The sequence below is a fragment of the Myzus persicae genome, unplaced genomic scaffold, assembly GCF_001856785.1.
Source record: "Myzus persicae strain clone G006 unplaced genomic scaffold, MPER_G0061.0, whole genome shotgun sequence".
Lineage (NCBI taxonomy): Eukaryota > Metazoa > Arthropoda > Insecta > Hemiptera > Aphididae > Myzus > Myzus persicae.
This window is the reverse complement of record NW_019101058.1, coordinates 313,470-332,001: the sequence shown is the minus strand read 5'-3', so window position 1 is coordinate 332,001 and position 18,532 is coordinate 313,470. Positions and strand designations below refer to the sequence as shown.

Below are 18,532 nucleotides of genomic sequence, written 5' to 3'. Positions count from 1 at the left end.
TCTGACCGATTGCTTTTAGGAAGTCTTCGACATATATTTCATTATTATTTTGGATTCTCAAACATTGTGCTTTTAATCTTCTTTCTACAGAGGTTATCTCCTCCCCTCCCTCCACACTATTAGTACAACACTTTTAAACATTTTTACCGTACGAATTTTGGGCCAGTGGATAATATTAAGTAAAAGGGCCTCTGAGAAGGAAAAATCTTGATGGGCTGTTACATACCAATCCAGCCTTATAATACGTTTGTTTAATTTTATATTATCATTTAAAAGAAACCTTTCTTTCCCGTGTAAGCTCTATTTACCTACAAAATGTATAAAACAGTATAACAATATAGTTTTACTATGTATAATAAATAATAATTTACGTAATGACAAAAAGTGAATAAATTAACTAATAAAGTAATAACTAATAATACTTCATGAATTACAATAAATTTTTAGTTAAAAACTGTTATTTTTTTACGTTTTGCTTATAACAATCAAAAGATTTTTTTACAAATTTTATAAACTAATAATTTTAACAAATCTACAAAATCTAAGTTCTTAATTATTTTCATAATTTCAAGTCTAAAAAAAAATATTAATAATATTGATCGGTTTATGTATACCATATGAAATATTGTACACTAGAGAATGTGTTAAGTTAAGACTGCATTAAATAAACCGTTACATATGAAAAATTACACTTACCTTTTATAGAAATAGGGTTTATTGTTTTTTGCTTAGCCGGGTCATTATGCCCTCGACTATTTCGAATCATCTGTTTCAAATAATACGCAGTACATTAAACGCCACTGTAAATAAGATACCGGACAAAAGAAGTGGTGGTAGACAACATATTGCATCACAGCCGATATTATTAGTTGGCAAGGTATAAAGATGACAGAAGAAGGACATTTATAGCCATTAGAAACCTTCCCTCACCACAGTAAAACAACTGCGAAGTTTTTTAGGTTTAGCAAATTATTTTCGTAGATTTATTCCAAATTTTAGTAAATTGCAACACACCTTGTTTCTTTCAATATCGAGTGGCTGTCAATAGGTAATTAAATTGTATAATGTATATGTATCTAATACTACCCAGTTAAGGGGTAGTTGCTTAGAAATTCCCCCTACAGGAATAAGGTTGTTGAGCCGATATCAGTATATGCAAATTTCTAAGATACGATTTAATGATCCTTAGATGATACATCGACGTATACGAAGACTTATTAAATGTTTGAAATAGTAATAAAATTATACAGTACAGTATCGCTCGAGTAACTCTGTTCTTGAGAGTAGTTCTTGTTGATAATAGGATAGTAGCGGTGTACGAGTCAGAGCAATTGAATTATTATTATGTAATATTTGTTTATAATATAGGTCGTTATACCTTTCAGATTGATTAGAAAATCAGAATTTTAATAAATGAAATTTATTTATCATAATTTATATATAGCCATATAGGTAACGTAGGTTATTTATACCCATAGTAAATCAATTTAATTCGAAAACCAGAATTTTAATAAATGCATATTGCATATTTCAAGGTAGGTACACTGAAATTAACGCTAAATTGCAATTTCCAAAATTTCATATGTAAGTATGTACGATGACTACGATGTGCCCACTGCGCACCTTTACTATAACATTGACCTCTCACCAGTTACTACTGCCTAATCTACATATTATACATGTTATAGCCTATGCTATAAATACGATGTAACACTACAACAGGACACAGTTTCCATTACATAAAATGTAGTATAAAATTAATAATTTAATATTAAATACTAGCATATCATACGACGATTCGTCGTTTATATAACTTGAATCGGTTTTCAGAGGTTACGAAAAAATATTTTATTTGAAAATGGGGAGAAACATGTTTTTTAAACTTTTAATATTTCGCATTACATTAATCACCTTATTCGTTTTCAACACATCATCACAACAAGTAGTAAAAAATCTTGGTTTGAGAGAAGGTAAGTCGATTTACTTTATACCTAATAATTAATGATAAATGTACAGCATTTGTATATTAGTACAAACCACATATTAAAATAAGTTACTGTCTAATGAGTACCTAATGATAGTAAGTGCAAAAATACACTTAACAGAATTCTTAAAGTTTGTGTGTGGAATATAAACATAAAACATTTTTAAGATTTTGAGCGGAGTGATGTATATTTTTGTTCCTTTATTTTTTATTGTGTCTGAACTCTGAAGACAATTTTTACAGTAAAGACAATGATTCAATCTTCAACTTCGAAGGATGTTTCTTGTAGAATATTTGACTTAGAGTTATTAGTTTTTATTTTAGGAATTAATTGTAAAGAAATCCACCGTACTTTTCAAAATAATGGTTAAATACAAAAATAATAATGGGCTGTAAAGCAAAATTGTTTACGACCAAAATCGATTTTGTACTTATTGTACCTCACTTAAAAATGAATAAATTTAGATACTTGAATTATTTTTATACTTAACCAATTTACATATATAAGATACCTAACCATTTTAATTAAGTTTTTTTCATACATTTTGATTAAAATTTTTTCACTTGAATATAAAAATTGAAAATTGAATACAAGATTACTAGGGTTTTCATCGTAGTAGCTAAAAAATATTATATAAAGGCGTGATATATTTTTTTTTTGTGAGAATTTTAAGTTCAAATATTGACAAAAACTCCAAAATCATGAACATCTGCAAATTATTTTGAAGTTGAAAAATTATAAAATATTTAATTTTTGTTGGTAAAGATCGAAAATATAATACAAGGTTTCTCATACGCAATTCAAACTGTAACCAAAAAATCTAAAAAATATACGAATAGTTATTTTTATAGATATTTGAAGTCGCAATTTGGATGAAATTAGACATTTTAACAAAGAATAAAAATTGTAGTTATTTTGATGTAATTTAAAAATATTATACTTTGGTACTTGAAATTTTGGAAGTACATTATTATATTTTATACACACAATGACATTTTTTTAATAATGTACCTATATTATACTGTAGTGCTAATATGCCTAATGGTAAAATAAATTATTACGTTAATAAAAATAAAATAAGTCTCTAAACAATAAAACTATGAAAAAAAACTAACTGTTTTGCTTGTTTTTTTTTGTATATATACGATCTGTAGGTCACGACACCACTGTTATTTGAGCCTTTTTGGGTTTTCATGAAAAAGTATTGCAGGTGATCTATATTATTTAAATATGAAAACATTTAAAATTTTAAAAGTATGAAACATTCTTTTGATAACCATTACATTATTTTTGATAAAACTCTGACTAAAAACTAAAAATGTTAATTAATGTAACTTAAACTTACATCATACAAATGTATAAAATAAGATGAGAAAACCGTAAAAAAGTACACAGTATTGTAAAATCAATAGTATCACACCACTCAAAATCTAAAACTGGTGTAAAACGTTATTTTAGTTCTAAGAAAATAATAAAAAGATTATGATTTGTATCATACATTTTTAGCTCAATTGTGAAATTTATGTTTCTTTAGGTGAGATATGTCGGAAAGCCCAGGGCCAAGATCCAGAATATGTGTGTAAAAGTACTAGACACTGCAAAGCACATGATGGAAGTATTAGAATTCGTAAACATCTTGATATATGTAAGTTAGTTGGTTCAAAACCGATAGTTTGCTGTCCTGCAGAGACAACCTTTGAAAATTTTTTTGAAATACCAAAACGTAGAACTGGATCATCAATGTCTGCAGATGAAAGTATGAACATTAAACATACATTATTTACCAAACTTATACTATATATTTATAAGTTATATACCTACTACTTGTAATAAGTACCCAAAATCAGTTAGAAGTTATATTGCACAACATTTTTTTTGATTTTTTTCTATGTACCTATCTTTTTTCCATTGCTATGTACTTAATTTATTAATACGGTTTCTGCATCATTACTTATTATTCACTTACTTTCAAAATAATAGAGTATTATAGGATTGATAAACAATACATAGGTACAACAATTTTTTTCATTATTGTGTTTTTTATCACATTTTGTGGCAGACAAAATGCTTCAATCTTTAACTTTTAAGATAGACGAAGGTATCTGGTTTTTGATAACAAATTGGATCTAAATTGTAAGTTATAGTCTACTTGATGGAGTCAAAATGAAAAATGCACAGTACCTACCTAATTTTCAATATAAACAAGAGAAAGGAAAAACAATTTGAAAACTGTAAATTTGACGTCTTTTCCATTTTCTGTTTTCTTGTGGTAAATCAAAAATGGACCTTAAAGACTTGACATTTTCAACGAATATTTATCCAAGAATCATTTTTAATCGCTATGAAGTTTTTTTTTTTATTTAGTTATGTATTATAATTTATAGTTATTATTAATTATACAATATAGTCTAATAAATTCTCATAAAGTGGGGCATAACATTTTTCCTTTTTTTAAGTTTTATGTTCAATTTTTGACAAAATTAGTTAAAATCAGCAAAATGTACATGTTGTTTTGTATAGAATTTAAAATATAGTACAAAGGTTCTTATGAGTAGTTTTCGCCTCGGTAATTTTTATGAAAGCAAAAATATAAAAAATATAAGGACAATTTTTTTTATACAGAAATTTTGGGTTCAAATATCAATTTTTAAACGAAGAATTTAAGATTTTAGTTCTTACCAATTTTGGGTATTAACTGATAAATATAATCTTGCTTATTTAAAATAAAATATGTTATTTAATGAAAAATTTGCAGAATGTTATCAATATTCAAAATCACTGAAATTTGACTATGAACCTGTACGAATAGATGCTGGAATTCATAATCTATTATCGTTTAAAAACAAACAGTGGCTAAAATTGAATCGTACACATCATCAAGTTCAAAGTCGGTTGCTGGGGTCCGCTCCATACGCAGCTGGCGGTATAGATGCTAAACTAAAAGAGTTTCCACACATGGTAATATTATATTGAATCATAAACATGTATACTCGAATACTCGGCGAAGACCTGTAAAGTTTAATAATATTTATTGCTGAAATGTTTAACTATAGGCGCTAATAGGTTATGGTACTACCACAACAAACGCAGATGACTGGAGATGTGGAGGTTCATTGATAAGTGAAAGGTGGATTTTAACTGCAGCACACTGTGAAATGATAGAAGGGTAAATAAGATAATAAAAAGGTCACTGTAATGGATGTGTTCACTTTGAATTCAATGTTATAAAGTCATTGTACACAAATAAACAATTCTGAATGATGCTTAGTTGTTATTAAGTATACTTTTAATATTGTTGTTATTTAAGTAATATTTTATTTTACTGGTATTTATGTTATCTCTATATAATATCTATGTACGTTTAAATATTTTTAAACTGCTGTCGTAACAATATATAATGAATCTTTTATTGCATTTTCAAGCTATATGACAAAACTAAAACAATATTTTTGAAATTTACAGAAATAACATTTTTAAATAAGTATTATTTATAATGTCTATAAATAACCTTAAAACGATGTATAGAAAATGATAAAATTAACATTCGGTGAAAATTTCAAGTATCTACAGTTTTTTGTTTTTGAGTTATACGAAAAAAGAAAATTGATTTTGAGTAAAATTTACCATTTTTGGCCTCTTACTAGACCTCTAACTAGATTCATTCCTTCAAGAAAAGATATTGAAGTTGAAAATCTAAGTATTATTTCAACTACTTTTCGCTTACACACACATACACACACGTCATTGTACAATTATAATTTATAAGATTCATTGCTCTTCCCAGAATCTAAAATTAAATGCTAGTTATTTAACTTAAAATGAATAATGCCTGGCATTTATTATTGAAGCACATTTGTTTTAATTTTAAGGAATTTTGCTCGTTGGGCTCGCCTTGGAGTTTTGCAAAGAGAATTCAAAGAAATCTACAAAAATCGACGTGGAGACTACAAAATAGTGCTTCATGTAATACATCCCGATTATAAATATCCTTCTCGATACAACGATATAGCTCTATTCCGTCTGGAAAGGGACGTCGAACTCTCCGAAGCAGTTCGACCGATTTGTCTCAACTCGTATCCGTCTTTAACGCCATTATTACAGATAGCTACTGGTTGGGGACGAATTTCTACAGGTTAGTTTATAATGTTTGTATGACTTCCCCAAAAAACCAACCTAACCTCGAGCACCTAGTAATATACGAGTAGTAGGTGACGAGCTAACATTTTTTTTCTTTTCGTTACAATTTTTTTAGCTGGACCACTTAGTGACACTCTGTTAAAAGTGAATTTAGAGGTTTTCCCGACGAAACGCTGCAACGAAAGTTATCATAATGATTCAAAATTGAGATATGGAATATTACCCGGCAGCATGATATGTGCGGGATCGTTTGATGGCAGAAGAGACACTTGCTCGGTAAGAATTATTCACCTTTGATTGCTGCAATGTTCTGTACAAAACTAAATGACTAATAAATATCAATATTACTGTAGGGTGATTCGGGAGGTCCACTTCAAGTAGCACATGCTGAATTCGCCGATATGTATACACAATACGGGATTACATCTTTTGGGAAATTGTGTGCTGACAAGAATACGCCTGCAGTTTATACTAGAGTAGCTAAATACATATCTTGGATCGAAAACATTGCGTTTTCAAATAACTAAAATGTAATCATAATAGTTGATTTCCATTTTTTTGATTCACATTGCTGCAATCATGAGTGATTTGTTTTTAAAATGTTCAAATTTTGACAAAATGTATTAAATTGAAAAGTGTACTAATTATATATTAGTTAAAAGTCTTAAAACTTAAAAATGTATAAAACGTTCAAATTTTATACCTAAAGATTGAACTTATAAAACGAAGTTCCACGTAAATAGTTCATTCTGCAACCGAAACATCTAAAAAAAATATACAAACCCAGTTTTTTTGTATAGTTATCAAGCTATAAATTATAATATACTTATAAGTTATAACCTATACGTTATACATAGGTACCTATATTTTATCCATGTAGGACAGTACATAGTTGGATAGCTATGGTGTACCAATATGGCAATACTAACATTATAATTATTTTATATTAAATATATTATAAAATAAAACGGTATATTTATCATTCATGACATAAATAACTACTTCACTAGGTAAATTTGTAATTTTATCCACCTACTGATATTGTGAAAGGCAAACTGCAAATATTACTGTAAATATAAAGAAAATAAAGGACTTGAGTGTGTGAAACAACACGAATGATCTAATGATTCTATTTGCAATAAGTATAATATTAATCATATACCTACGGACATTTCTTGAAAACAATTTCCAATACCTACTCGCTTCAAGTTTATTGGGTTTGTATTTTGTACAAATTATAACTATTAACAGTGTATCAATGTTTATTGTAATATTTTGGTAATGTTGAATTATAAAGATATTTAATGAAGACTCAATAGATAGGTATAGTATGGTACGCGCTATTATTTAATATTGTAAATGTATAACTCGCTCATCATTTTGACAAACTAATGTTCATTAAATTAAAAAAATATTTCTACATGTATATAGTTTGATGGTCTCAGGGAATCAACTACTATTTACTTACAAATGTTTATAAAAAATATGTAGGTACCTACCTACTTAAATATTTTTCATGCTCTGTATAGGCAATATGAATATATAATTAGTGAGTGTTAAACAAGTATGCAACTAAGTGTAGACACCATGCCTATACGATGTGTCACTATTATTGTTTTTTTTATCGAAAAGTATATTTAACTTTAAATTCAACTACAAATTAAGTTTTTTATGTTATTATTGATTCATCGACACTCTTATTATTAATTTTTTTTATCTGTTATTTTTATTATCTATTTGTCTTACAAATATAATTTTTTCCAAAATGTTTAAAATTATTTGAAAATAGACAATAGTTGTATTGCTTAAGATACTACATGGTATTATAAGATATAATACAATACAAAAGTCAAAAATAAAAAACCCGTATTTTGACAACTCTAACCACACCGACCCCAAAACTTCCCCACCTTCAGTGTAACTAAGCTCAATCATATTATTCCCCGTTGTGCCTTTAACACGAATCCATTGCTTTTCACATACGAAGCGCTTTGTATTCTTGTTTTCTTTAATTATTGTCTGTTTCGTTGGTAATATTCACGTCGTTGACGCCGGTGTATCGTATGTTAAGTTGTCTATTGGCCTTAAAGTAAGGCGCTCTTATACAATCATTGCCTGAATCCGTGTTGAGTGCATGCTGCAAGTCTGGTTCCTTGCCCATCTCACCACATGCGTTTTATATCTTTTTATAAACTCATTTCAAGTTAACCTGTTAGTTCCATGAAACCATAATTTATTATACAGTAATTTTAGATTCTGATTAGAACAATGAATGCATTGATTTTAAACTGATGTGTGTTTTTGCTTCAATTCAATTAATTTAGTTGTTATATTAGTTGGGTTACAAGTTGAAAATTCCCAGTAATTTTCAAAAGCATCAAAAAAAAAAAATAAACATTTTTATAATGATGCTGTAATTCTAAAAATCTCTAAAAATAAACAATACAAATAATATACATTAATTATTAATATATATATATATATATATATATATTGTTTAACAAATGATAAATAAAAACAATTAATTGAAATATTATTTTTTTTATTTGTTTCAGCTAATTTATTTATTAACTTATTTATTTTATTCGTTTTTGATATTATAAATATTTTTACATATTTGACAGTTTTTAGTTAAAAACAAGTTAAGAAGTCTTACTCTGGGATTGAGTTAAATTCCCAGTATCTAAATTCTAAACATATTTTAACAAGGTACAGTAACTACAAACAATAAATAAATACATATTAATATCAACAATCGTAACTGATGTGCTCATAACTACAGACAGACAGAAATAACGGGAATAATATATGGTGTTATAAACATATTATGTTTCGAAACCTAAAATCCAACTTAACTTATATTTCAGTGTTGTCATATCTTAAAATTATTGATAATTATGATGATTTTAATATTATAATTAGGTATTATATTAACTTAATTAATGAGTAAAAACAATTTTTAATTATAGGTTCAGTCTTATAGTATACACTAGACAGTTATAGAGGTCTACCAAAAATCAGAAACAGGGATGGAACAAACGAGAACATTTTTGGAAAAATGAAGAACAAGGAAAATCTCTGGGTTTGATTCCAAAAATTGAAAGTGGGGTGCCAGACAAATGTACTTAAACGGCCGGTCATTCAAATAACTCAGATTCAGTACAGGGCAAATGGTTTGATACTACGTAAATATTTACTGTATAAGGAATTAAAGACTATTGTACAAACAGTTTAATAATTTGATTCATTTTTAATTTGAATGAATCTATATTTAAAAAAAAAAATGTTGCAGTTAACAATTTACAGTAAAAAGTAACGTTGTTTGTAATAGAAAAAGGAAGTTTGTGTGCCATAGCGCACACCTGAAATGGTATAAATCTATTGAAGTCTAGGTATTTTAAAATATGGTCCTTTATTCGTATCCTTCATCATTTCTGAAACCAGAATTTTAATAAATGTATATTGCATATTTCAAGGGTACACTGAAATCAACGCTCAAACGCGATTTCCATAACTCACTTAGGTATGTACTGCGCAGCTCTACTGTAACATTGACCACTCACCACTACCTACCAATAAAGGCTATTGCCTATAGTATAAATACCATGGAATACAACAACAGGACATAGTTCCTATTATATAAATATGTAATTAATATTATATTCTAACATATTATTATACAACGACTTGTCGTTTATGTACCTGGTATCAGTTTTCAGAAGTTATGTACTTATAAATAATTTATTTGAAAATGGGAAATACCATATTTTTTAAAGTTATATTAATTACCATTGCATTAATCATTTTATGCATTTACAACACATCATCACAACGAGTGGTAAAAAATCTTGGATTAAATGAAGGTACGTCGATTTACTTTATACATATTGATAAATGTACAACATTTGTATATCAGTTCCAACATATCAAATGAAACTAACGATACTAATCACACATTTCTTATGGCATCAACTGCATGGTTATCAATTGTTATTTTCGGAGCAGAACGTTTGGGCACAAAACATTTTATGATTTTACCTGGTAAATCGGAGAACGTTTGGGTGCACATATATAAGACACGTTTAGGTATGCATCATAATCTATATCCGTAATATACAATAGTGGTAGTATTTTCAGTTTTATACAAGCAAATTGTTTTAGTATAATCAATTCCTTGATTAAATTCAAAAGGATACTTTTTTAAAGATATCTACTATTAGGATAAAATGTTAAAAATATTATATTAAAAGAGGATTCAGATAATGTAGAATATATTTAAAAACATTGTAATGAGCTTAAAGTTAAGAACAAAATAAATCTAGATAAATAAATAAAAAAAAATTTTAATAGATTTAATATTTCTGTCATGAATTATGAATTATGAATTTCTAAAATAATATAGCAATGTGTAATAACAAAAATATTTTTAAGTTTAAAAAAAATGATTAGGGGATTTTTTGTTTGTCTCTTGAGTAACATTAGGTTAACGGCTCTTAAAATAAAAATAAAAAAACCTGTAATTAAAAATTGTTACAAAAATGTGGTATTATTTTTAAAATATTATGTGCCGAAACGTTATATTCATTTTTGGTCTTTAGGAAATATCAACCCAAAATGTGTGTTCCCAATCGTTCTCCCAAATACTAGATACAAATATAGTTTTGTGCTCAAACTTGTTAAGGCCATTTTTTAGTGTGGAGGAGGGTACGGTTGGCTCAGAACACGTGTTTATGTGAAACGGCACAAGGATCTGTCACTAAGAACCCGGATGGTCACCCGAACTATATTTGCACCGACTGGTTCTAGCACTCAGAACACGTTTGTGACTGAAACCAAACACCACGCCACACCAAATCACATATTTATTCATTTTTAGATAATATTTGAGAACTGTAAATAATATTTTGAATTAAATAATTATATCGATTACATTAACAAATCTTTAATATTATATTATATGTACATGAATAATTCATTAGAGTAGGTGCTTCATTTGAGGTATGAAAGGCTTGAGTGCCTAAAACTCTGTATTATAAATTTTAGCTCTCTAAGAATAGTCGAATTTTAGATTTAAGGCATTGTTTCAATAGTTAAGAGTTAAAAATAAATAAATGAATTAATTCGTGAATGCAAGAATGGCTTCTTGAATAATTAATACCATTAAAACTCCCCCCTCCTCATCAAGGGTAACTTAAATCAAAGTGTCGTCTAACCTCCTATTAATTTTGTAAATTAGCCATAAATAAGCTAAAATATCTTTTTTTTTTTAGTGGCCTGCTCAATATTTTGAGTATAAACCAAAAACAAATTTAAATTACGCCTCTGCAACCATCTCAAAGTAATTGAAGTCTTAAGATCCAACTGTTAATACATACTGTAAATAACTTTTATTTTAAATACTGTGCATCAAATAGTATAGTAAATAGTACAAGCTATTTTAATTAAAATAAGTCCTAAATACATTTTTAGTTAAAAATAATAACATTTAAAAAGCACTATTTTTACATATTTTGTATACTGAATTGTCTGGATTACAAGCAGTATGTTGAATAATTTTATGAAACTCTGAAAATGTTTAAAACAATAACCAGATTTGAATAGAACTCGCTGACCTTAATTATTTCAAAGAGTATTTTACCCGTAGCTAATACTGTACCTACTATATTCAAAATAACTGCGATTTTAATTTTTTTTTACTGTTTTCAAAATATCTGAGATCGTTGTATAGTGACATTGAAATATTTTAGAACTTGATATATATAGTGATCAATATTCAAATTATTTACAGACTAATAAGTAATGATTATGGTAGGTAGTGCTATTATAATACACATAATACTAAAGTAGAATAATTAAATTGCATGGCATAAAAATATGAAAATAAATTGAAGATTCTAAGCCAAGCAATGCACATTTTGGTCTTACAATAATGTGCAGTTTTTTTTGTTATTATTACTTATTAAAATTATTTATTAATTAATTATTATTATTACCATTTATAATATAAACGAATATTCCAATTCCGATTGCCGAATCAAAATACTTGTATGAACACATCTTTAAAATGCAAATTTTTAAAATTCCTTTCTTATTAGACAACTAGAGCATCAAAAAAACTACAATACAAAATGTCAAGTTCATACAATTTGTAATTTTGTGAAAAAGTAAGCGTTAAAACTAGAGTTTTAATATTTTATTTTATTACTGGAAATATAGTGTCATTGTTGTATTCTTATTTTCATAATTTCTATTTAATTAATAATTTTTACTACTACTATATACTATTTTACACCTTTAGAGGTTGAATTTTAAATTTTCCTAAGTCTTTTCTTATCAAACGCTTACCTCATACAATACTAATATCTGTATGCTAAATTTAAGCCCGACCTATGAAGTGGTTTGAGCTGTGCTTTGATAGATCAATCAGTTAGTCAAGTTTTCTTATTATATGACCTATAATAGAATAGCCACACAACGTTGTCATAGAAAAACCACATTAGTACATAATTATAATTTTTCCTGCAATCGAAACCAAAAACATTTTATGTTCAAGTAACATACCTCTTGTATCAAGTATAAACAAGTATATACATTGTCACTTGAAAATAATTGAAAACACATATATTGTACATAATTAATAATTAACATTGAATTTCAAAAAGACATTAATTAGTTAATTAATTTATTGTTAATTTAAACGGGCTAAAGCCCAATTTAAGTTATAAATATGCGTGTAGTAATAATAAGGTGAATTTAAGAAACAGTAGAATTGAATAACAAGGGAAAAATAATAGTGCATTATTAATGAATATAATAAAAACATAAATCACTGATAATATCTAATAATAATAACATTCTACATTGGTGTATAAATACTGTAATACAGTAATAAAAGCCAACAATCAATAAAATAAAAACCACATGATAATCATCAAAGTGAATATCGCTCAAGCAGATAATAATAATTTCAATTGCCTAAACGAACTATTAATTTCAAATTTGTTAGTCAAAATTATGACACTTGCTCAAATAACGACTGCCCTAATATTTTGGAATTATATATTTATATGTACCTTTCAAAATAATTTTTAAAATGTAGACTTATATAGTAATATACGTATTAAAAATAAAAATTCATAAAAATGCATAAAATAAAATAAGAAAACTGCACATAGGTAGCCACTTAAATACCTCAATTGCAATATCTACAAAATTGTTTGAATTGAAAAATGAGTTATGTTTTGTAATTCATTATTTCGGCTGTAAGGAAAAGATAGAAAATTATTGATTTATATCTTATATTTTTAGCTCAAATGTAACGTATATTTATTTTAGGTGAGATATGTCGAAAATCCCTCAAACCAGATCAAAAGTATGTGTGTATGGCTACAAGACACTGCAACGCTTTTAAAGAAAGCGTTAGAACTCGTAATTATCTTGATATATGTAAGTTCGTTGGCTTACAACCGATAGTTTGCTGTCCAGTAACGGCTAATGAACTACTAAAAACTAAAAATGCAGAAAGATCAATATCTGCTGATGAAAGTATGAACAACATGTATTACCAAATTGTTATTATATATTTATGTAACGTACTTATAAGTTGTAATACATAAATACTCAAAATCAATTAGAAATTATTACTTACAATATTATTCGATTTGTATCTCATGTGCAGTTCATGCTAAGTATAATAGTTCCTGATTGGAACGGTAATTAATGTAAAGGTATAACAAGTTTTTTTTCTCGTTGAGATTTTTATCATCCTTTGTAACAATACAATTATTTTGATCTTCAACTTTGATGATGGTTCTGGTTTCTGGTAACAAATTGTGGTTGATTGGTAAGCTAAAGCTCACTTGAAGGAGTAAAAATGACCGGCAGGTAATTTTAAAAATATTCGAGAAATACAAAAAAAATAAGCATCTTTGATTTTTTTTTTTTGAAGGTCGATAAAAAAAAATTTAATACAAGGTTCTCATAAGTTGTTATTATAGATATTTATATTTTATTTTATAAATATTAAAGATACGTAAGCACGATTTTTTTTTACAAGCATTTAAATTTCAAATTTTGACCAAATGAACATTTGCCAATTATATTGTAGAATTGAAAATTTGATACAAAGTTCCTCATAAATAATTATTACTGAAACCAAAAATCTGAAAAAAAAAATTAAAGCAAAGTTATTTTTATGGACTTTTGAATTTTGAAGAATAACTATTTTATTTCTAACTGGTTTTGGTTATTACCTGTTATTTACACAGTTACACCTAATTACGTACACCTATCGAAATAAATGTTATCAATTAAATAATTTTGCAGAATGTTATCAGTTTTCCAAATTACTGAAAAATAAATATAGGCCTTCATTAGTGGGTGGTAAGCCGTCTAAAAAAGAAGAGTTTCTACCCACGATAATATTGAACCGTAAACGTCGAGCTCTAAAACCTCAGCCTTATTCGGTGGGTGGTACAGCGGCTAAAATTCAAGAGTTTCCACACATGGTAATATTTAATTATAAATATATTCAAAGTCAAGATAGGTAAAGAATAGTATTAATTATCGTTGTAAATATAAAACTATAGGCGCTAATTGGTTATGGTGCCACTACGACAAATGGAGACGATTGGAAATGCGGTGGTTCACTGATAAGCAAAAAGTGGATATTGACTGCTGCTCACTGCCAAGAAAGCTCTGGGTGAAACATATGATAATACAAATCAAATACTACTTAATTACCTTACTTAAAATCAATAGTGTGCGATGTCTGTTATTAATATCATGGCAATATATAATACCTTTTAATACTAAGGAATAAAGCTCGTTGGGCTCGCCTTGGAGTTTTGGAAAGAGTCGTTAATGAAAGCAACGCAGATCGACCAAAAGACTATCAAATAGCGGAACATGTAATACATCCCGATTACAATCCACCTTCGCTGTACAACGATATTGCCTTATTCCGTTTGGAGAGAAACGTCGTATTTTCCGAAAAAGTGCGACCGATTTGTCTTAACACTGATCCGTCTTTAACACCGTTAAAGCAAATAGCTACTGGTTGGGGACGAACTTCAACGGGTTGGTTTAAATGATGATCTAAAGTTTAAAAAGAAAACATTAGCCACCACCGCAGTAGGTCAAAAGTTACAACTTTTTCTTTTCGTTGCAATTTTCTAGCTGGACCACTTAGTGACAATTTATTAAAAGTGGATTTGGATATTTTCTCGACAAAACACTGCAACGAAAGTTATTATAATGATCCAAAATTAAGATTTGGAATATTACCTGACAGCATGATATGTGCGGGTTCGTTTGACGGCACAAAAGACAGTTGCATGGTACAGACTTCGAATGTAGTTGTAATACTTTGTATTTTACTATTTAATTGAATAATATCAAATTTACTATAGGGTGATTCAGGAGGTCCACTTCAATTGGAACATGTCAACTACACGGGCATGTATACACAATACGGGATTACATCTTTTGGAAAATTTTGTGCCGACAAGGATACACCCGGAATTTATACTAGAGTAGCCAATTATATTCCATGGATCGAGAAAATTGTATTTTTAAATAACTGAAGACGTATAATAAAGTTTAGGGAGTAAAAGAAAAAATTGATTTTTCTTTTTTACATTGTGTAACATTCATATATCATACATTCTATTCCACATTGTTCATTTAAATGATTGCCGTAGGTTACATATTACATAACTTAATATAAATACATTATTTACTCGTAATTTATCCGTCGGTTGAAACCTTATATTATTAAATGGCCGTTATTTAACGACGATTAGTATTTACTATTTAGTAATTACTCATTTAACATTTTTCGTTGGTGTGTGGAGTGTGCACGTTGGACGTTATTGCTTATTTCAGCATGTTAAGTAAAACTTGTATTTTTTTTTTTTGAAGTTAATAATAAGTTCGTAGATGAATTGTTTGTAATGATTCCAAACGTCCATATTTATTTGTATTTACTAATATTATTCATAGCAAGAGCCAGTGTTGGATAGTAACTTAACGTGTGTTACTCGTTACTGTAACGAAGTTATATTTTTCAGTAACGTTATGGTAACTTTGTTACTATTATTTTTAGGTAACGCAAGAGTAACTACGTTAATTATTGAGAAGTAACTTAGCAGAGAACGCGTTACATTATAAATTTAACTTTTTTTTTGGAAGTGGGATATGTCGTGGTGCAACTTCACAGAGCAGTCCTCCCCCTCGAATCCGTATATCAGAAAATGTAATTATACCAATAATTTAAGTAGTATGTAATTACAACATTTTTCCAGTATAATCTAATATAATTATATAAATAAACGATTTTGTGTTGGTATTATTTTCAATTTAACTGATTATTAACATCTGTTACAGTCTATACAAGCAGCAACTCTTATAGTTTATTAGCTTATTCATTTTTAGATCACCTGATAAAATATGTACATCGACATACTTACAGACAGTCGTAAGGATTACCGCTTATAACTATTGGTAATGCTCAAAAGGTTTTGAATAAAATTGTATCACAGATGCCCCTATTCAACGAAAATTAGATTTTATTTATGAATACTTACTTTGCACACGTTATTGAATGTCATAACTCATAAAGAATAAATATAACCACGTAATTATTATTTTAGATTTTCTTATGACTTACACTTAGTCGTCTACAAAAAATATAAATGGTTTGACAAGAGTTTATTGAAATAAACTGTTTTAGTTCATATTTTAATATACCACAATACAATTCCCCTCGGCACCTATGTAATATTGTGTACCTTTATTGATTGTTGTTATTTTCAAAAATAATTTTTGTACTGTTGTCAACTATTATTATGATACGCACATTTAAACATTTTTGGAATATTATCTGTGTGTGTATGTTAGTTTTTTACGATAGTTCAATTTACTATATTATTTAAATTTAATTTCAGTTGGTTATACATTACAGGGTACATATTATTTTTTAATTAAAAAAAAACGAAGTTCTATGAAAATAAAATTAAACATTTAAAAATTGATCATGTTGCTGGTAACATTTGATGAATTAGTGTCAGTATAAATTGATTATCAATAATAATTAGTAGAAAAAAAATCATTTGTGTTACAGTTCCAATAATAATGATGCTGCTATATTATTTTGTTGTTCCTGTGTTGGAACTTCTAAATTTGTTTTTATAGTTCTTTTTTTTTTATTTGAGAAAAAACGAGGTTGAGGTGTGATTTAAAATTTATTTTAAGACTGTTGAGATGACAATTTTGTAATGGTTGTTTATAAGAATCATTTTAAGTGTTAATTCTAAAGTGGGTATAGTAGTTGCAAAACATTTTTTCGAAACATTAAGTTCTTCCAAATTTGAAATTCCGTCAAACACTTTTTCAAAATGTAATTTAAATGTATCTTTTTCAGTTTGGAATGTAGATTGGTTTGATATTTTTGAGTTATTTAGTTGTGATATAATAATAGATATTTCATTTCCTTTACTGACGTCAGTACAGTACATTTTTTAACAGTCCAAAAATTAACTAGATAAGCTACATGTTTAAATTATAGTCAATAGATTCGGAATTCTAAGTTTTATTTTGCATATTATTGCAAATTTTGTAATTTTTTGATGTGTACTGCATATACATATTTGTATTTGATGAATATCGAAATGTTCCATACCCATGCGGCTTACTATCGTACGTTGGTTTTTATTTATATTTTATTCGATGTTTACAAACATTCTCGATTTTGTTTCAAATCAAGATATATGGACAAAAATTGTGTAAAAAAAAGAATATAATACAACTATTATAAGTTATAACTATAGGTAAGTACACGTATTTCCACTACTCTTAATTTAATTATTAATTAAAATGCACCTTTCTTTGCAAATGTTTGCATATTTAAGTTCATATTTGGATGATAATTGGTGCATAAATGCATGTATATTTCGTACGTTTTTAGTATATTTATTCAATGCTATGTAAGAAACTAAAAACCATAGTATAAGGAATAATAAAACTATACTATGCTAAAAATGACATGTCATTTAAAATTGTTTTTAATAAAAGTGATGACTGATAAAACAATCTGTGATAGCTGATAATGATAACAAAGTCAGCCATCTTTAGCTGTTCTGATTCTATGTCTCTAGACGCTTGTATAACTTGGTGTCTCATTACAAGTAGCCACCTAAAAAATAATAAAATCACAAAATTCGTGAAATGATATAGATATAAATAAAAAAATTCAAAAGTGTTAATATTGTCAATAACTTAGAGGCTGGGAATTCCCCTTGAAGATCTGAGTAACATAAACGGAACTTGAAAAACGATTTTCCATCCCTCTCCTAGTAAAAACTGACATTTTTGAAATTTTTTAAACCGTGCTTCACGGCCTTCATGGTACT

General features: G+C 27.6%; 1 protein-coding gene across 1 annotated transcript; it reads left to right on the top strand.

Moving 5' to 3' along the window:
* The first annotated feature begins 1,703 nt into the window (after positions 1-1,703).
* On the top strand, positions 1,704-16,004 carry LOC111027561. Its single transcript, XM_022305967.1, has 14 exons — positions 1,704-1,970; positions 3,520-3,741; positions 4,741-4,943; positions 5,039-5,151; positions 5,855-6,117; positions 6,238-6,398; positions 6,476-6,643; positions 9,865-9,985; positions 13,458-13,667; positions 14,448-14,629; positions 14,711-14,823; positions 14,938-15,200; positions 15,300-15,460; positions 15,533-16,004. The coding sequence occupies exons 1-14, from the start codon at positions 1,859-1,861 to the stop codon at positions 15,704-15,706; spliced, it is 2,466 nt and encodes an 821-aa protein (XP_022161659.1). The 5' UTR covers positions 1,704-1,858; the 3' UTR covers positions 15,707-16,004.
* The last annotated feature ends 2,528 nt before the right edge of the window (positions 16,005-18,532 follow it).